At 36.2% G+C, this 21,826-nt stretch overlaps 1 protein-coding gene across 1 annotated transcript; it reads right to left on the bottom strand.

Moving 5' to 3' along the window:
* Positions 1–4,321: 4,321 nt before the first annotated feature.
* gpr137c (G protein-coupled receptor 137c) lies at positions 4,322–21,651 on the bottom strand. Its single transcript, XM_038295889.1, has 8 exons — positions 20,978–21,651; positions 12,638–12,687; positions 11,427–11,534; positions 11,154–11,292; positions 10,479–10,628; positions 8,107–8,232; positions 7,878–8,002; positions 4,322–5,571 (listed from the first exon to the last, which is right to left on the bottom strand). Exons 1-8 carry the CDS (start codon positions 21,350–21,352, stop codon positions 5,286–5,288), a joined length of 1,359 nt encoding a protein of 452 aa, XP_038151817.1. The 5' UTR covers positions 21,353–21,651; the 3' UTR covers positions 4,322–5,285.
* Between the last annotated feature and the right edge of the window lie 175 nt (positions 21,652–21,826).

Raw genomic sequence — 21,826 nt, 5'->3', positions numbered from 1 at the left:
AAACTTCTTAAAACACGTGAGAATAATGTTTTTTGACCTTAAAGACAGAAATGAAATGTGTCAAAAATAAACTGGCAGTTTTAAACCACAGTCTAAAATGGTATTTTTTTTTTTTTTTATTGCTACAAGTTTTAACTCCTCCCAGCCAGCAATTATGCATTTTCCTCATGCTGACTCAATCCCTATACCTAAAATTGGTAAGGACACCTAACTCATGACGGAAGTGCGTCAGCGGTCGGCATAAAAGGTGTTATCTGACCAAGATTGCTGGTAAGGAACCAGTCAGGTTAGCATAGGGCCCTCCTGACCTTCCTAGCCATCACATTAGCTTTATAGTTAACAATCCTTTGTGTGACAAAAATCAATTTTTTCTTAATGTTCTCTGTGATGCATGCAAATCTAAACATCTTCATATGTTTTTTTTTTTGGTTTTATAATGTAGAGATTCAGCTGTGTATTTTTTTGTAGTTCTTTTATCCATAAGTCTGTTGTCCTAATCAGACAAGCATCATTAATCTGGGCATGGGTGTAATGATGGCTGAAGGCTATCTGAATTCAGCACAGCAGTCTGGAGCTCCTTTCCTGCCCTGGATAGTGTTTTTACTGTTCACCCCACAAAAGGTGAAGGAACAGAAGGTAGCAGCTAGGGCTGCAACTAACGATTATTTTGCAAATTGATTCATCTGTCAATAATTTTTATGATTAACTGATCAATAATCGAATAGCCAAAAGTTCCTTAAATAAGATGTTTCACAAAATTAAGCTAAAACGATTCCACTTGAGGAGTTCTGGGTAGAGCATATTGACAGAATAAAACGTTTTTATTTTATTATAATATCTTAATATACATTTTTTTTTTTTATATTTTGAAATAATAATTGCTCTAAGTGGGTTGCTGTTAGCGAAGGCATATTTTACAGTCTCTATACTCATTTACTCTATATTTAAAGATTAATCAATTACTAAATGAGTTGACAATTTCTATAATCGATTAATTACAATTAATCTGATTAATTGTATCAGCCATAGTAGGAGCCACTGTTTGCATATAATTACCAGGTCTGCTAATGGTAATTTCTCTGCTTTCCTCACTATGAGGATCTCAAATTCAAATTATTTCAACCTACTATTCCTATTAGTGAAGAATCCTTTCCTGCTAATGTTAGCATCCTAGCCAACTAATAAAAATATTTTGGACTCAAGTTTTCTAAAACAATATCGAATTGAAATACTATATTGAATTAAATTAAAACTTATTCTGAACAACTGTTTCGGGGGGGTGTTTTTTTTTATAAATTGTTTTGATTTTTAAAAAAAAAGTAGGTATGACCATTAATAATAGAACGACTCATGTCAGGATGCAGATTGTCATCAGTTTTTAATGATGCTAAACTTCCATTTTTATTTTTAGGATTCAAAATTGAAACAAATATTCATTCTAAATTGTCTTCCTGCCTATTGTCTTTTTCTAACCAGAATAAATCGAGTAACGATTTTTTTTGTATTTCATAAAACTAGAAAATTTTTCCTATTTTCTCACCTTACAACCACACACTTTCATGTGTTTAATTGAACTTTTTTTTATGACAGACCAATACTAAGTTTTAATATGTATATTTTGCCCATTTTATTTTGACTGGTCCAGTCTAACACATAAACATGCCTTGCCGTTTCCTAATTTTTTTTTATCTCTGGCTGCTTGATTAAGGTTATCTTCCTACTACCAATCTGCAAATATTCATTATAAACTGAAATCTTTCTGTTTACCAACATTTTTACTCTCAATCATGTCGTCCTTAACCCTAAACGTCTCCTTTTAGCTGTTGCTTATCAGGTTTTATGAACCAGAATCAATTTAATGTGAAGTCGAAATGAGAAACTGCCTTTTTAGTAACTCAAGCTAAAGAAAGGCTCCATGTCGAACAGGTAGGACAGCAAAACATACATAGTTATGCTTTTACGGACCAGTTTCTGCAATTACCCTCTTAAAATTGTTAGCATGTAAAGGCTGCTGCACGACAGATTGGATAGAGGTGGGAGAGGTCAAAACTGGTCCAACTCTTAGCAGCAGAAACAAAAAGGACATTGTGCAATGTTTTTTTTTTTTTGCAATATGTTATGTTTGACTTTTCATATTTCCTACTATTGTCTAAACAGTGCAGTAGGCCTTTATTAAAACATGGTTTAGAACACGGTAGTGCTTTTCTTGCATACATCATTAGTCATCGGTAGCACAGGTTACATTCAGATTGGCCATGGATATAACCATCAACACCTTAAAACAATCAACAGGGAAATTATCACTGCATTTTCTGTGTAGCAGACCGCTTGAAAAAATCTTTCACAAAAATAATACCAGATTGGACAGAGAAACGGTGACAGATTTTGCGCACAGATGCAGAAACATGCATTTCGCACCGCTGTTAAAAAGCTGGACCCAAACTGAGAATTTCAGCTCCTTCATTTGATTTTTAAAGAGTCCTGATATAACTCGCCGACACAAGCGATGGAATCTCAAAGTACAAACAGCAGCATGAGGAATGGACACCTTCTCGATCCCGGGTTTAAGGTTGCGTGACATCGGAGAGCCTTTCTTAATAATTCACCACAGATGTAGTGATTTTGGTTCAACAGGTGGGTCGTAAACAACACCACAAATAATAATAATGATAATACAGGCTGTCATAAGAATCCGCAAACTTGTGATGTGGAAATAAAAAGGGGAAGCATGGCGGAAACCAGGGAAATACACAACCTGTTAGAAAGAAAAAAAATGTATAAAAGCTGACTAAACCTTAAAGACAAATATTAAAAACACACACACCACCTACTATAAAATATATCACAACACGCATATAAAACAGATTGGCGAGGAAACAGACAATTAAAAGCACACATCCTTTGACTAATTCTTGTGCAAAAATATTTTCTTTAAGGAATGCAACTGTTCAGTATGATAAAATGTGATGGCACATTGACATTTCCTTTCTAGGATAAATACAACAGAGTACATAAAGAAAATATAAAGATATGAGAAGAAAAACCTACATTCCAGGCTTAAAAGCCTTTTTCTCTGAAGGTGATCTTCCACTTAGTGCAAATTTCTGCCTCACAGCTCACAAAACATCTGATCATATTAAAGGTTAATTTGGTCACAAATAAGTTTTAAAGATCCCTCTAATTTTATACCACAAAGCTAAATGCAGGTATTTTTCTGAAAACAGGCAAAACTGTATGTTTAAACCAAAACATTCACCTATTTGAAATGATTGGTTAACTCCATTCTCATGATTTTAGCCGTATTACGTAAAGGAACCTTACTTTTAATCCATAAAGAAAACTGAAAATTAGTTTTAGTCAGTCAACAGGGAAAAAACAGGCAATGAGAGCAAACACAATTCAAATTTATGGGCTCTAAGAAGTACACACTGATAACAGCTAAAAGAGCTATGAAGGAAGAGTTAGCCATGTAGCTCAATGAAGCTTCTGTGATGCGCTTGCTGATATATTTAATTTTACACTTTTATTTTGTGTTCAAATAAAATTTTGTTCCAGTTTGATAACTGAGATAAACTGGATTTAACCACAGTATCATCATTTGTTATCATTTTAAATTGAGCTCTGTATTCTTTTTGCTAACTGCTAGCATCATTAAGCTAGCTCTAATTCCTTATGCCATTTTTTTTTTTTACTATTTTCATTTTGTTTTGCAAAACAAGAGTGATAAAGTGAAACCGACAACACAATTGAACATTATTTATTTTTTTATATTTTACTATATTTTCAATTATTTTTCTCCTTTTATATCTGGGAAGTTAGTATAACAAAGCAGGTCAGACAATTTTTTTTCTTTTTTTGTGGTAATTACAAGAAGATATTATTGAAAGAATTCAGAAAATGATCATAAATATTATTCCCAAATAAAGTAATAATATTCGATGTATGAGAATACAGTTGTAATACCACAGTAATGAAGTGGTAATATTATGTTACCAAAGAATTATATTATAAATACAGTAATAATACCACACAAATATTACAGAAAAACGTATATTAAGACAACAATAAAGTGTTCTTGTGTGACTTTATACATAGGTTTTTTTTTTTACAAATATGAAAATACTTAATTTTTTACCCCATTAAATTGGTATCAGAACTAATTGACCAGCAGGCAACTGTATGACTTTATGTGATATTACAACTGTAATCTCATATTTCTGATATTTATTAAATAAAAATATTGCCTGTAGCATGGTCCTAATAGTCTGGTGTATATTATCCCATGTTGTTCCACTAAAACTTGATATTAGTGTAATAAAAATGTTTTGTTTTTGTCCAGTGACACAATAATAACCTTTTTAATCCATTTTAAATGTTTGCAATATTTCCCCTATTCTGTCTTATTGTTAGCTGTGCTAACACTCATTATGTCAGCAGTTATCAGCAAACTAGTACTGGCTAATTACTTATGACACGTTCTGCTAGTTTTCTCTTTGTGACCTTGCCTCTCTCATAAAAGAAAGTTTTGTATTTTAATTCTCATTACATTGCACCAGAATTCAGTCCATACATTGATCTAAGTAATAAACTGAATTCTTTAATTCAAAGTGTCCAATTTTCTTTGTTTTATCACTAGTTTTCTATTTTTCCTTTTGGCTAATGCTAGCAATGCTATGCTAGCTCTCCCTGCATAAGCAGCTATCAGTAAATTAGCATTAGCCAATTCCTAACAGCAGCTTTTTCCACGTTCTTTTGTGTAACAATGGAACCCTGTCCCAGCTTAATAAAGTAATTAACATTTTATTTAAAAATAAAATGTTATAATTTGCTGTATTTGCTTTTGGGACTGATTTTTTATATGCAAGAAGGTCATTTTGTTTGAGAACCGTGTTGCTCTGGCCTGAACTGTTGACTGACAGCTTTAGGATTAGCAAATTAGCCTCATAAATAAGCACCTGCTACGCAGCTGCCATGTTTTCAGACCATTAAAATTTACAATTGGAAGGATTTTTCTGGTCAATATTTCTCTATATTACCAAAATATTTAAAGGAAATGTTTTCAGTTCAATGCTACCCATCTGTACTGATGTTCTCAAAAAAGCTGGTCGTCTTGTTGATCCGACTTTCTTGCTTATTTTATCTCCACGATTTCACACAATTTGTTGAAGCAGTTGTGTGGGCAGTACTTTTAATCAAAAGGTTTGATGGAGCTGAATAAGCAAAATGGGACAAAAAGATGTAATAATTTGTTATCTATATTGTCCAAAGTCTACAATAGATCCCATTTAATTCTGTGGGGTGCAGAAATACGTCTGCGATCCGCAGTAATAATTTTGCGGCGTGGAATAGTAATTACTGTGTTGATGATGCTGGTAGTTGTTGTTCTGTGGGGTAGAGTAGTAGTTGTGATGGTGATGATGATGACTCTGAACGTTTCCTTGGGAAAATAAGAGCGGGGCCGTGGAAGGTGGAGGCTGCCGGCCAGGGGCCGCCCCAGGGGCCAAACTCCCATTTCGTTGGATTGAGCCGTACCAGCTGGACGTCGCCATCTGAGGCGTAGTGGATAGGAGGCTGAGAATGACAGGAAGTTTTAATAAAAGATAAGGATAAACATATTTATCTTACGGAAGAGGATTAGGGCCAGTAGAAAAAAAAGTTAACTGATTTTTTAATTTTATTTCAGTTTAGTATGGGAAAAAAAGTCAGAATTCTGACTTTAATCTCAGAATTCTGACCTTAATGTCAGTATTCTAACTTTTTTCTCAGATTCTGACTTTAATCTCAGAATTCTGGCTTTTTCTCAGAATTCTGACTAAAATGTCAGTATTCTAACTTTTTTCTCAGATTCTGACTTTAATGTCAGTATTCTAACTTTTTTCTCAGATTCTGACTTTGATCTCAGAATTCTGACTTTAAAGCTGCAGTCTGTAACATTGAGAAGAGAGCAGACTTCGACTGAAAATTTGAAGAAAAACAGGTTTCACGCCACTCCCCCACCCTCTCTGCTTCACTCATGCCCCACCTCCAAGCTCCACCCCTCTCACAGCATCTGCGCGGCTACCGCATGCGACCAGAAGGGGAGGGCGGGATTCAGTGTGTGTGAGCTGTGATTGACACTCCATCAGACGCTCCTCTGGCTGTGATTGGTTGTTTTGACTCGTCCCGAATTATTCTTTCCAGATTGAAATACAGGCAGTAGGCGGTACCAATTGAAGCAGTTTCTTTCACAGGTTACATATCACATGTACTGCTGTCTGGGCATAGGGACAGTTTTAGCCAATATGACAAAAAAGTGATTTTTAAAAACTTACAGACTTCAGCTTTAATGTCAGTATTCTAACTTTTTTCTCAGATTCTGACTTTAATCTCAGAATTCTGGCTTTTTCTCAGAATTCTGACTAAAATGTCAGTATTCTAACTTTTTTCTCAGATTCTGACTTTAATCTCAGAATTCTGACTTTAATCTCAGAATTCTGACTTTTTTTCTCAGAATTCTGACTTTAATCTCAGAATTCTGACTTTAATGTCAGTATTCTAACTTTTTTCTCAGATTCTGACTTTAATCTCAGAATTCTGACTTTTTTTCTCAGAATTCTGATTTTTTTCTCAGAATTCTGACTTTAATCTCAGAGTTCTGACTTTTTTTTCTCAGATTCTGACTTTAATCTCAGAATTCTGACTTTTTTTTCTCAGAATTCTGACTTTTTTCTCAGAATTCTGACTTTAATCTCAAAATTCTGACTTTTTTTCTCAGAATTCAGACTTTAATCTCAGAGTACTGACTTTTTTTTCTCAGAATTCTGACTTTTTTCTCAGAATTCTGACTTTAATCTCAGAATTCTGACTTTTTCTCAGAATTCTGATTTTAATCTCAGAATTCTGACTTTAATGTCAGAATTCTGACTGAATTCTGACAATAAAAAAAAGTCAGAATTCTGAGATTAAAGTCAGAATTCTGAGAAATAAGTCAGAATTTTGAGATTAAAGTCAGAATTCTGAGAAAAAAGTCAGAATTCTGAGATTAAAGTCAGAATTCTGAGAAATAAGTCAGAATTCTTACTTTAGTGTCAGAATTCTGACTTTTTTCTTAGAATTGAGAAACTGATAAAAATCAGCTAACATTTTTTTTCCAGTGGCCCTAATCCTCTTCCGTATCATCTGAATGTAAAAAAAAAAAAAAAAAAAAATGTTTGAAAGAAAAAAAAAAGTTAAATAGCACAGTAATAGGATGGAGTTAAAGTGCATGTTAAAAATTTATCTTTAAATCGGTTTTCCAGGTCAAGGACCCCCAAACTGATGGCGAGATGGAGCGGGGGCCCCCTAATTATATATAGTATGAAATTATGTTCTATCAAACTGGTCCTATAGTCACTCTATTACAGATGGAGTAATGTAACAAAAGTAATTCCTCCCTGGGATTATTAAAGTATTTCTAATTCTGATTCCTGGTTGATAGGACAGGTGGTGTGAATGAAGCGGTGCGCAGCTTGAAAGAGCTCCTGTGTGTCTCTTAATGTGTGAATTAATGACTGAAAGACATCTTCTGCCTCCATTTATCTGTTAACTACAGTGTGTTGAATTCATGTTATTGTGTATTAAAAGACATTTCCATTAGTGGTAAAAATTGCAGGGGGAATATAAAAAAAAAAAAGTCTAATCAACCAAAACTTTCATGCAGTGCGGGGTCTGGCTCAAGGACCCAGAGTGCAGGCTATGGTTCAGCCTTATAAATAACCATAAAATATCCTCCCGCAAGATGCAGAAAAGGGATTAAAGAAGCTGAACTGGAAATTTTCACACAAAAAAAGATGGGTTCTGATTAAAACATTTCACAATAAACCCAAAACTAATTCCATCACATCTGATTCAGTGCTCACCTGGCCCGATCAGATCTACTGTTGACGCTCCTGGACAGGTCGTCATCACTATCGTACCGTCTGGGGTTGTCAAAGAAATAAGCTCTGGAGCTGAAGCTGTGGCTGTTGATCATACCGCCTGGGGCCTGCAAGACACACAGCCGAGGAATTCATACATAACTGTGACTACGGCTCAATCTTTGAGAGGACCGTCTAGGCCTACGGCCTGACTTCTAGTTGATCGGTTTACCAGGTTTTGGTGGGGTTTTTGGACTCTGAAGAAAACCACAACCAAGCTGGTGGGCAGCAGCTCCCAGAAAAACAAAATGATCCCAAAAACGATGTAGGCTTCTCCGCTGATCTTATGTATGTCGGCCTTTAAAAAGGACAAACAAACACAATTTACACACATGAATCATGAAGCGTGATGGCATCTAGCAAACCGAGAAAAAAAAATGTATTTAACCGAGATCCAACAAATATTAATCTGAAAAGTGTGGCATGCATTTTTACACAGTTCTCCCTTTTCTTGTTCCCTAAATGAAGTCCAGTCTTTGTATTTGTGTACGGATCAGAAGAGAAGCTTATGACCTTAACGCAATGTGCTACTCACTACACACCAAGCTGAACACAGAAACTACATGGTGATACAGGGAATTTTTTTTTTACAGATGGACCATAACAGCTAGCCAGCTAGTTAATAGGAAGATGGAGCTGCTATACCCGGCAATGCAAAAAGAAAACCTGAGACTTGAGGCAGTGCACTGCAAAAAATCAAAATCTGAATAAGTCATTTTTTTCCCTGAAAATAAGTGCATTTGTTCTTGAATTGAGGAGGTAAAAGAGACATTTCACCAATGGAACAAGACAATTTACAGTTAAAATAATAATGAAAAAATGTTTATTGTCTTATTTCAAGTGCATAATATTGAATTATCTTATTTTAAGAATAAAAATACTCATTCCATTGGCAAACTATCTCGTTCACCTATTTAAATTACGGATAAATACACTTAATTTAAGAAATTTTGACCTATTTCTAGATCGTTTTTCCAGTGTGATGAAGGTTCCTAAAAAGCTACAGCTACAACAGAGTCAGAGATTCTTATGTTAAAACGGCTCATTTAAAGTCCAGATCTAAATTCAATTAAAAATCTGAGGCAGGTTTGGGAAAAATGTTAACAAAAGGTCCTAGAAGGATCTAATTCAAACTGTTAATGCAGGTTTAAATAACACTAGTGGACCTCTATAAGCATACATGAGATACCAGATGCACGTCAGAAGGTATGCAACACTGTATGAAAATGTTGTTTTGGAAAGAGGTAAAGGATGAAATTGAGGAAATCTTTTCCAAGCGAATAATTAGACCCAAGGCTGTTTATGTTTGGGCTGTATTCGCAAAAACATAACTACACTAAAAATGAACAAATATTTATAAATGTAGGTCTACTCAATGCAAAAACATGTATATTGTTGTTCTGAAAGATGACTCAGGGAGTGATTATACTGTCGATAGATCTGGCGGATGTCATTTATGCTCCATTTGGAAAAAATACATGTTTTTAAATGGCAAACAGGATTTGTTTGAGTACATCTGGAATACCTTTTATTGTATGTATTAAAGATCTGAACATGACAGAGGAAAGTCAGTTTTAATGAGGTTCATAAGCAGCTGAGTTTGATTTATATATATGTAGATGATGTATGGGTTTAGTAAGGGGTTGTATTATGATTAAGAAAGGCATGTACTTGTGTTATGTGTCAGGCTTGAACAAAATGTCTAATATTCCCATTGTTGATACGTTTTACAAAATGTTTCAGCTGTCTGTATAAACTTAAAAAGTCTCAATAAAGATATGTGAGGAAGACCTGAACATTGATGCTCCTTAAAAAATGATTTGATTTTGCAATGTCTCCCCCTGCTGGCCATGAAAAAAATTCCCATTAGCTGCTTTTTGTGGATTGAGATCCAGATCCTTTTAAATACATAGTTTGATATTCATACACTGACTGCAAATCTATAACACAGATATGGTTAAACATTTTTTAAACATCCTGTATAAATAAATACTTTCAATAAATATAATTAAAAAGGACTCAAATAAATCGTAACATATTCGGATAACTGTTGATTTACAGAAACAGATTAAATTCTGATTAATTAATTATTATTTGTGGGTTTTTTGTAAAAAGAAATAACCACAAACATACAAAAGGAAATCCTTTAAATTACGTTGTCTGTCCCAAGGCTTGCACCCTCTCTGATGTAGGTCAGGATCCACAGAAAAGGTTATTTATAACCAGACAAAGTCTTAAACCCTGATAAACCCTACTTCACTGATTCTCCAAAGATCGATCAGATTAAATGCCCCGACTTAATAAAAATATTCACTCTATCTTATTTCGATCTAATGTTAAAGATCAACAAAAGGTCGAGCATTGTGAGGTGGAAAGTTAACAAAACATAAGAACCTGTGCGTTATGCATGCATGCATGTGCAGATATCCATCACCGTACTAAACTATGCTATTTTGCTGTCATTTGACCCACTGTGGAAAAGTTTAAGAAGTAGGAACAGTTTTGCATGGCGCTGTTTACAACTAAACACAAATGGAGCAGCACCTGGTCAGAGACGCTGTACCAGCCATAACTAAAGGGGCTGGGTCTGTCCTGCGGCGACAGGGCCACCACCACTAGGTTGTAACAGGCTCTAGACGTGTAGAGCAGGATCACCACGGCTCCTACGGCGGTAGCTTGGCACACTGATGTCCCCTGGAGGGAAGATTCATCTCATCACAACAAGCTTAACAATTAAACACTAAATACAGGTCAACTAGCATTACAAAAATCACCATTTCAGACCAGAAACAAGAATTTAACAACATTAGTGTTTTTTTATGATTTCTTAAACAGTGACAAACCTGCATATTTTAAGCTTGTTGTGTGAAATGTTTTTTTTTAATGCTACAATCCTCTTTCTGGGTATGTTTATAAAGCAAAAGGCAAGATGCTACAGCTAAGGGAAATAATAAGCTTTGAATTAGCCTGAATTAGCATCATTGTTCTATCTTCACTTAGAAATTGCTTCCTGTAAATCTCAGTCAATCAAGTTAATCAACTGAAAGAATGAATTTGGACAATCAATTGTACTATTGAGGTAGACATTTTATATTTTGATATAGAAGTAGGCAACAAAAAAAACTCAAATTTCTCATCTCTGTAGCTTTAATGTCTAGAGAAGCAGCTCTACAAGATGTATCCTAAAAAAAAAAAACAGGTAAATCATTTCCTTTCTACCTTAGACTCGAGGTAAACATTGGCAGAAGACATCTTGGCGGTTTTGAAGATGCACACAGCCAGAGATATGGCACAGAGGACAAACAGACTGTCGTTGATCAGGACCCGAGCCAAGACTGCATGTCGGACCCCCCCACCACTGCAGGGCCAAAGGGTAGAGTTTGTAACGACACATTCAAGTATACAGAAAAGAGAACTGATTACAGAGAAAGAGAAAAGACAGAAATCGAGGTCTGTGTTAGCTACGTATAAAAGGAATGAACCTCTGCTCACCTCGGTGGTTCAGAGTGCATCAGAGCTCCTTGGACTAACAAAGCGCATGTCAAATTCACCACCAGGAAAAATATACTGAGCGAAAGAAAGAACAAGCGCAGAGGAACCCTACAGAGACAACAGATTGGTGAAAGTGACTTAATTCACAAGCACTTAACACGGTTTTAAAGGGGATAAATCTATAATGCTGGTGACAATTCTAAGTCAACCAGGTCATAGTCATTCCAAAAAAGTTAAAAAAAACAATCCATTGGACTTTGTTTTCCAAGTTTCAAGACGTTTCGCTTCCCATCCAGAAAGCTTTTTTAATTTAAAGTGTCAGAAATAGAGTTGAGTTCCAATCTTTATAGGGTAGCCCAACAACACTGCAAAAAAGGAAAATCTATACAAGTGTAATAAACTTCAATTAAGCATTTTGGTCTTATTACACTTTTTTTTCAATGTATTTTCTTAGTAAGACTGAATATTGTTGAGATTATTTGACTTGTTTTAAGAAAATTAATTTTTTTCACCCTAACTAGATAATACAACTAATTCTGAGCAGCTTTTTTCTTAAAAAAACATTTAGACTGTGAGTACATTTTTACTTGTTTCAAGACACATCATACATATGCTTATTATAATAAAAGCTCTGCCTTAAAGGGGAATGCCGTTTTTTTTACATTTGGCCCTTGATTTTACGTTATTACATCATGTTCAATGAGTTTTGTGTCATTTGGAGTCGTTCTAAAGATATTCTGTTTATATTCTCGATTATATCCAAGTAACGTCTTCCTACAAGTAATAGAAGTAAAAGAAGAAATAGATTTTTATACTTGATTTAAGTTTTTTTGGATGCTTACTACTTGGATATCATGTTCTTGTTTTAAGAAATCTTACCAAGTCTCATTTGCTTGCTGCACCGGCAGATTATTTTGCTCAAAATAAGCAATTATTCACTTAAAACACTATATTTTTTTCTTATTTTTTTAGAAGGCATTTTTTTTGTTGTGAAAGCCTTGTTTTGGCTTAGAAAACATGCAAATTGAACATTTTGAATTGAGAAACCTTCCTGGATGGGAAGCGGACATCTTCAAATTTGGAAAACGAAGTCCAGTGATTTATTTTTTTTTAACTTATTTGGAATAAATATAATGTAAAAAAAAAAAAAAAAAAAAAAAGAAAAAAAAAAACTAAAAAAGCTGGTCATTACTAAACAATCAAGGACTTACTTGTATCTGGTGAGCTCAGGCGAATACTTGGCTTTAGCTTTAAACATCACCTGGAGAAAGAAAAATAGGCATTATTTATTTGTAAAAATGCTGAATTTAACTATTTAGATAACAGACTGCACAGATCCCACCCATGTTGGTACACAGAAGCCCAGAGAGCCAGTTTTAGAACCAAGGTGTGAACTAACAGTTCCAGGAGATTCCCGAGGGTCACTGGAGCAGGCACAAGCCGTCAAAGAGGCAATTATGCTTTTAAAAACCAGCAGCGCCGACTGACCTCAAGAAAATTATTCATTCTCATATAAGGAACAAATACCTGCCTCTTTACATATCTGCTCTGCTTCCACTTGAACCCATCTGATCTCAGAGTACTTAGAAAATGCAAACATTTAGACAGTTCTGCTTTGTTTTATTGTTTTTCTTTTTCAAAACCCATACATCTGTCGTTCTACCTATCAATCCAAAGTCTTTCGATCCTTGTCAATATGAACATGTACATTCCCAAGCCAATAGGGGAAAGCTGTATAGTTGTATGGATCCTATTTGGCCCGTGGGGCTGAGATAAACCAAGAAAAGCTCCAAAGCGAAAAGCTCAGGAGGATTCTGATCAGATCCCATAACTGTCGGTTATTTCCGCATGAAATATAAGAGCGTCTGCTTTAATCTAAACTACTTTGGTTGCCCAACTCAAATCAACAGATTTATTTTTAGGGTTATCGCTTCCTAAAACAAGGCAGAACAGAGCAGCATCCATATTGCTGGAGATGCATCAGTTGTTCTAATGCTCCACCTTTTTTAGCATAATTGAAAAAGATTGACAGATACTTAAAATTTTCATTGAGATATAAACTAACTCTCATTGTTTAAGATTTTCTGGATTTCTGGGGATGATTTAGTATTAACGAAGCACTACTTTAATGCAATGCCCTGCAAAAATGATCTAAAAATGAGTATTAATTTCTGAAAATAAGAGCATTTACCTTTAATTTGAGTAGGTAAATAAAATGATCTCCCAATGAAATTAGTATTTTTACCCTTAAAATAAGATAATTAGATATTATGCACTTATTATAAGAGACTGCAGTCCTTATTATCCTATTTTAAATCTAAGTTTTCTTATTCTGTTAGCAAATTGTCTCACTTATCTGCTCAATTCCAGTAAAATTGACTTTGATTTTTTGCGTTGTGGCTCTATGCTGAGTAGTTGCCAATCATGTTGTCACCTTCAAGATCAAAGGGAAGGCACCTTCCTAACAAAATTTCAGACCATCCCCAGCTTTTCTATCGAACATAAAGCTGAGTTCATCATACTCCAAAAACTTACAACAACTCAATCTAAAAGCACACTCTGGGAATGTGGAATTTGCATTACCGACATGCAAGAAACAAATCTGCAGCAAAACCGTCATGCATGTTAAGAAAAACGTTTTGACCTGAAAAAAACAAATAAAATAACAGGTCATGTTGTCAGTGGTGACCTAAAAGCTTAAACACATTGAAACTGGCTCATAAGTTCAAGGTCTGTGGAGAGAAAGTTTGCTTAAGTTGTGTAATGGCTCAATTCTAAAGGTTGTTTCCTTAGATATTAATTCAGCTCTTAGCAAAGCAGAGTATTGTTTATTGTCTTTTTCTAGACTTTCATTAATACTAAAATCTAAAACCATATTGAAGTGGCATTAAATGTGCCAACATGAAGTTTAAACATTCAAACTAACATGCACTCACATGATCAGCCAGTATGCTGAAAGTAGGCCATGATGGGGTAATTTGTAACCAAGAGATGAAGCAAACAGCTAACAAAGCAATTCAGCGAGGTTGTATACTTTTCATGCATCATATGTATGAAATGCACTACAGGCTGCGTATCCTTTTAGCACACAGGGGACGTTTATGTCCCGAGTCTGAAAAGGCAAACAAGTACGAACATGACCATCTGTTCGTTTAGTAAGACGACTTAAACAAAGGGAAGCACTTATTGGTCAAGACAGATCGCTTCTTAACTGCTTTTACTTCTGACACTGGTTGAATAAATCTACTCTTTTGTATCCGACCTACACAATATTTAGCTAGTGTCACCAGCTGGTGTCTTTGAGTTGATTGAAGGTAACCTAAACGTTTATCATGACGTCAGATTGCTTTCTGTGTTCATTGGAAATATTAATGGAGGAAAAAAACTCTGGGTGACCATGTTGTTGAACCTAAAGAGAGTGACGTCCCATTTAGTAAGGCATTGCACTGCAACTGCAAATTATTTTGAAGCCACTCTGCTTAGTTACTAGATAGCCTGAGTAATTAGGCAACGCATGGTGTTCCTGTTTATCTTTACAAAGATCTAAACAGGAAATATGTTAAATATTTTTCACCATACGAACTTGGAGATTAGGAATGGGTTTTTTCACTGGAAAAACATCTTAAAATAAGTGTATTTACCCTTACTTTTAGTAGGTGAATGAGATAGTTTGCTAATGGAATGAGTATTTTTACTCTTAAAATAAGATATTTAAATAAAATGCACTTGAAATAAGACAATGCAATTGTGTTTTATTATTTTAAATGTAAATTGTCTTGTTCCATTGGCAAAATGTCTCTTTTACCTCCTCAATTCAAGAACAAATGCACTTATTTTAAGAAAAATGACTTATTTAGATTTCGATTTTTTTTCCAGTGTTGTTTTAAAATGTAATTTTATTCTCATGTTGAATGTTTGTTTGGTAGCAGCTGGACAAATTGTTGCTGTTCCGTTTTAGAGGTATAGTGGAGGATATTTTACAAATTTTTGAAAGACCCGCCTTCTTCACTTTTATAAAAAAGTGCACATGCACTCTCGGGAGCACCCCGTTACGTCCACCAGGCTTGTTGGGTGGGGAAAATTGAATTTATTAAATTATACTAAAGAAACAAAACCTGAAAAACGGATAAATAAAATGGGGAATAGAAAATGGCTTACTGCAAAACCAATAACTTAACAGAAATAAGCAAATGCAAACAAACCTAACAAAACCCAACCATAGGATACAAACCAAACCAAATGGGGGTCTGAGGAGGAGCTTTTAAAGCTACAGTGTGTAATTTTCAGCGACATCTAGCGGTCAGACTGCAGACCGCAGCATCATGAACATCTCCCCCCCCCACCGCTTCTCCCCCCCAACAGTACGGCGAGCGTTACGGGACAAAATGTCTTCCACGACGTCCGCATCACCTACCTTCTCAAGTGATGAGGTTTGTTTACATAGATAATTTTAATACTGCTATCTATTGTTCAGTACCGTCTCAGTTCATCTCTCTCAACTTGCCGTTGTTACTTTCGTGCGTAATGGGCGATCTCGCAATCGCTAATTTGTTGGCTCTGCGCTGCCGTAGCGCAAAGATGTCTGCCTCCATGCCTGCGAGACCCGCTCCTATGTAATTATAAATAACGAATTCTAAGGCAACGCAAATATTAAGGTTGAGAGGCTGAGCTCGTAGATGATGATAAATAACATAGTTATGATTAATATATTACATTTCTGACTGTATATCCCTGTAATTATTACACACTGTAGCTTTAAAGCAGATGAGCACCAGACGAGGCCTGCATCCAGAACCCTGCAAGGAAAAGTGCAGAAACCCACTGCAGCCGTAACAACCCCGTACCTGCTCCCGAGAGGGAACGCCTGTTAAACGCATGCGAGAGCGTGCACACGACCATTTCTCCTCGTGCACGCTCTGTTTAAAAGTTGCTGTTTGCATCGTTCATACAAGTATACTTTCCAAAAGATTTGCTACCTTTCCAGCATGTCAGACTCACCACCGGTAAGTGAAAATGAGGCGAGCACATAGGACGGCCTTTGACATTGACATTTAGGAGGACCACTTATTTTGATGATCCACCCAGAAAAAGAACATCCTGCACTATACCTTTAAATGAATGAAGCAAAATCATGGTGTTTGATTTTGTTTTAGATTTTCATGCAGTTATGCGTCTAAAATGAAATCAGGGAATTCGAAAAACTTCTAAAACTTTCTAAAAGGAAACATTTTCATCATGTTCAGATGCATGTGAAAATATTTTGACTGTAAGACAGCAAGACAGAGACTAAGACAATATACCTGAGTTGTGTTTTATTCTTTTGAGCTCTTTTGCATTGACTCAAAAGGCAGTTCTACTCTGCCTGCTCTCAAAACTATAATTCTGCTACAGATTCAACATGAGCTACAATACATCTTAAAACACAGTTAACGAAGGCCGGTTTATTGTTTGAATTCTATAGTAAGCTTAAAGAAATCACACACATTTGTTTTTTCCCCCTTTGCTCTTAGAACTTCAGCTCCAGTTTGCAAGCAGACTAGTAGATCAAATTCAGTGTTTATTTTTCTGTTTGTGCAGATCAGAAATATATGCTGATAATATTTAATATTATCTATAAATCTCCAATATTTCAACCTTACTTTGTAGTATTTTACAAAAACCACAGATCAGTAATCAGCGACAAAACTCGACATTCTTCTGAGTATGAGCAACTGCTCTTCAAAAAAGTATGTCCGCTGTTTATGAAACACAAAACAGCGTCCAGTTGGAGTCGTGGAACAACATGTGAGTGTGATATATTACTCAGACCTGATGTGGCCAGACGTATAAAAACCACAATCGGGAAGGTTTTCTTCTCTGAGCTGGGTGGTCACATGCTCTCCTGACTGAGATAAACATGATTGTACAGATACGACGACAGGAACGGGCAATAACAACATCACAATATGAAAGGAAAAGGAGCAGGGAGCCTTTCACACAAGGCAGAAGTTTGAATTCTATCTTAAATCTACCGACTTCTAGGTTTATTATGTATGCAAATATTGGCCAGAGGTCAGCAGATGGGTGACTGTGTTTATTCAGCAGTCATATGACACAATGAGTTGCATTGGCAAGTCAACACTCAGTCAGTGAGACATGCTTCCTTCCCTTTCCCCTCCTCAATGTACATGCGGACCAAGCTTGTCCAATACACACATTTAGTGACTACTGGTGGTATACTGGAACATTAACTTGAGTGAAGTCTACGTAGTGATCATCAATGTGCATTTAAAATCCTTACTAACTCAAGATGCAAAGAGAACAGCGTTCAGCTTGAAACCTTTTCTACAAACTAACCAAACTTTGGAGGCTTTCTAAAGATTTATTTCAAACATTATCTTAAATTTGTTATATGTTACAAATTAGAACTTCATTTTAAGAATTTTGATCGGTGTTTTGAGTCTCAAACAGCACCTGGTGTTAAAACTATGCATGCATTTTCTGTTCTGCTAATGCCTGGAAGAAGATCCTAAACTTTGGAAGTTTATAGCATTGTTGGCCATTAGCATCCTGATATGGGACCATCCCAGTGATGGCATGGCACAAAGCGGGACCAAAGAATGAAGACGGACACCTTTCTCCAAATATTTGATTAAAGCTAAAGGTTATACCCTAATTTCAGCGACAAATGAGCTGATGTAGGCATCTTAGGTGGGTATCTGTAAAGGGCAAAGCAACATGGCCATAAAACTGGTGTAAAATGGTGAGGAAAGGGCAACTGGCCAAGTGCCGTGGCATCCAGGTGTCATGCAAGGTGCTTACAACCACATAATCCAGTGGGATTCAAAGTGATAGGCCAATGCAATGTAGAGCATAACCGGTGGAATGATAATGGTTGGAAAGACCATAATCATTTTGCAAATAAATGTTTAAAAACTGGTATCCTGGGTCAATAATCTGCATAAACAACTGTGTGGTACAATTACAGCTATACATGTTTGGGAGTATGTTTCTTCTGGCTGTTGATGTGCAGACCCTGATTTTTCTATGCAGAAAAAGTCAGACAGACTGGATGAAAAGCATCTTTGAGCTTTGGTTTTTAATCACTTCCCCTGCTTAATGCAGTTGTAAGGCAAGTAGCCACCCCAGGTTCAAGTCTATTGGAGCCTCTACCAGGTTTTCTCTGCTCTGTATTTCTCTCTGCAGCAGCTATGTCCACCAAAATGGTGGGGGCAACGCAATTTATGACTGTGCAGTTTTAATTTTCTGCAACATATGGGCCTTAAAGTTTAAATTTTGGTATTTGGTGACCGAGGTATTAGAGGTTGGATGGTCTGACCAGCTGTCTCACTGTGTGGTGTGGAGGCTGCAGCGCCTCTACGGAAGAGGATTAGAGCCACACAAAAAAAAGAAAAGTTAACAGATTTTTACATTTTATTTCAGTTTAGTATGGGGAAAAAAGTCAGAATTCTGACATTAATCTCCGAATTCTGACTTTTTTTCTCCGAATTCTGACTTTTTTTCTTCGAATTCTGACTTTTTTTCTCAGAATTCTTACTTTAATCTCAGAATTCTTACTTTAATCTCAGAATTCTGAATTTTTTTCTCAGAATTCTGACTTTAATCTCTGAATTCTGACCTCTTTTCTCAGAATTCTGACTTTAATCTCTGAATTCTGACCTCTTTTCTCAGAATTCTGACTTTAATCTCTGAATTCTGACTTTTTTCCTCAGAATTCTGACTGAATTCTGACAATAAAAAAAGTCAGAATTCTGAGGAAAAAAGTCAGAAATTCCAGCAGATTCTGCAACAGTTTCTTCCCCACTGCCATTGAACAGCTAAACTGTTGAAAAAACTCATAAATCATGTCACAGACTCTGCATCACACTGATAACACCAAACCAAAAATACAGCATATTTGCACAATGCATATTTAATGCTCTAAAATTCCATTTCATTGCGTTTTTGCACCATGTTTTTTTTCTCCAACACTCTTTACATTTGATCACTGCAGCACTTTTTTGGAATGGAAATGTTCATTTAGTGTCTGAAAGCTGTACTAAACTAAATTTAGTTTCGTATGCACTCTATGTATACAAAATTAAAATAAAAGTTATCTAAGTCTAAGTCCTATTGCATTGCCTGTGCAAACCATAGCTCTCATTTTGACACGTTTTTAACAATCAAGCATGACCTGTGGATCTCTACAGCTCCTCCAAAGTTACCACGTCCCACATGGCTGCTTCTTTGATTAACAATGACCTGTTTTTGCTCTCTGTAGTTCAAACACAATTAAATTCCTTTAACCTCTTAATATCCACCTCATTTTGGGAAATTCTCGCCTATTTTGCATACCCAAATGGAAAAGCAAATAATGTAGGAACTGCAAGCCCAAATTACATGTGTGTTACAATATTTGAAAGCTAACACCTTCTAGTTTCTAGACATTTACAGGAAAATTGGGTGAGTAAAACACAGCCCAAGCTGCATCAGTTCAAACATGACTCAAAGTTGTGGTTTTTTATTCTCAAAAATAATAGGTCTTTCTTGAACAGCAGTAATAGACATGCTTGCTTGTTGTAGCTGCTTCCTCATGCTACATATCAACATGCTGCTATATTTGTGTTAATTGTGCTTTGGTGCTCGCTATGTCCATAGAATGAACTCGGTGGTTGAACTGTGGAGAATCTAAGCTTTCTAAAGATGTCTAGAATGTCTATATTGGTAAACATTTTTCAGTGTAATTTTCATGCATTCTAAGTTATTATTTATAAACACTTTAAGTAAAAACACATTTCCTCAAGCTACAAAAGCCAGTTTTTCACTTCAAATAGAAGATTTAACAGATGAATGCCCACAGGACAGTTGGCTATTGAATGAGAAAACTGACTGTGCACAGTAGACAGCAGGGGCGGAGCTAGATGGGGGGCCAGGGGTGGCCATTTACCCAACCATTCGCCACACCTACCATTTTTACCAGCAGTAGCAGCTGTAATACTCTCAATTGGAAGGTTCACTGAAATCAGAGATAAATAACTTATTACATATAAATTAACCTATTAATTGCCATTCGACTGCTGAATGTTGTGTAAAATGGGTTATTTTATTTATAATAAAAAAATTATGTTATAACTGTAAATATACACTAATATTTTTATATTACTTTTTATGAATTTATCACTGTTTTTCAAGGCTGCACTTTAAAAAATAAAATTGTCTTTTTGTAGACACCCGTGTCTACAAAATGACAAAAATAAATCTGTCTAAAATAACTTCTTTAATAATAAGCAATCCATTTAATGTAGATATTTAAATATACGCATCTATTTGTTAGTTTATCTTTATTTAGAAAATATTGATGTTGACCCTGAGGTTCTGGTGCCTATCCACTTTTGCCCCCCCCCCCCCCCCCCCCCCCCCCCCCCCCCCCCCCCCCCCAGTGTGCATTGGTTATTGCCTGGCCACCCTTATTAAAATGTTCTGGCTACGCCTCTGGTAGACAGGGAAAAAAGTGCATACTCAGCTGTTTTATATGAAATTGGGTCACACAGAAAAAGAAAAAAAACACCTACCTGTGTGAAGTAGAGGTTAAGCAGGCAGAGTGTGAAGAACTGCAGGCATACAGGGCAGCAGTAGAGCAGCCAGTAGGCCAGAGGCTGCAGCTGGCTGGCCTGCACCACATTTTTAAAGTAGAAAGAGAAGAGGGTTGTCCGCAGCGCTGCCCACAGCAGACACAGGAACAAAAACACGCTCTGGTAGCTGAAGCGCTTGTGACCGTAATGAAGGATGAGCCAGAGCTGCAGGTAGACAAAAACAAAGAGGAAAGAGTAGAGCACGGTGTAGACGGTGGTCAGACTGAGCTCCAGTGTTGGGGAGATCGCATCTCCGGATGACTCCTTCAGTGAGGTAAACAAATCGGATTCGACCTCCTCTCCTGGCGAAAACATCTCCGCTCCAAGATGCTTGAGAAGGAGGCTAAAAGTGAGTCAGACCTGGGTTACATTCACCGTGGATTGAAAAAACGCGACGATATTCGAGCGCAAAAATTAGATAAAAACAGTTTCTTTTAGAAAGAAGTGACATTATTAACCTAAGAATAGGGTTTCAGATTTAGGGAGAACTAGTAATGATTCGACATTTAAAATTTGCGAAGTTAAAACAGAAAAAAACATCAAGAAGAAGCGAAAGAAAACAAGAGAGGTGCTTCTGTGATTGTCTGCAAAGCAGCTCTCTCTGCAAAAAAACAACTTGAGAGGGGGGGGACCTACAGATCAGCTGTGATGCAGTTTTAGACCAGCCCCTTGTTTCCAACGGAAGCGGAAACTGGCTCCCGATGGTCGCCATCTTGGCTCCGGGCGGCCGTTACCTATAAAAGCAAAAAGCTTTCTTTAGAGCCGTAAAATCAAGCTAGTTTCCGACTA

Source organism: Cyprinodon tularosa, unplaced genomic scaffold (assembly GCF_016077235.1).
Source record: "Cyprinodon tularosa strain WSP-4 unplaced genomic scaffold, ASM1607723v1 ctg362, whole genome shotgun sequence".
NCBI lineage: Eukaryota > Metazoa > Chordata > Actinopteri > Cyprinodontiformes > Cyprinodontidae > Cyprinodon > Cyprinodon tularosa.
Note: the sequence above shows the minus strand (reverse complement) of the source record. Positions and strands in the feature narration are given on the sequence as shown.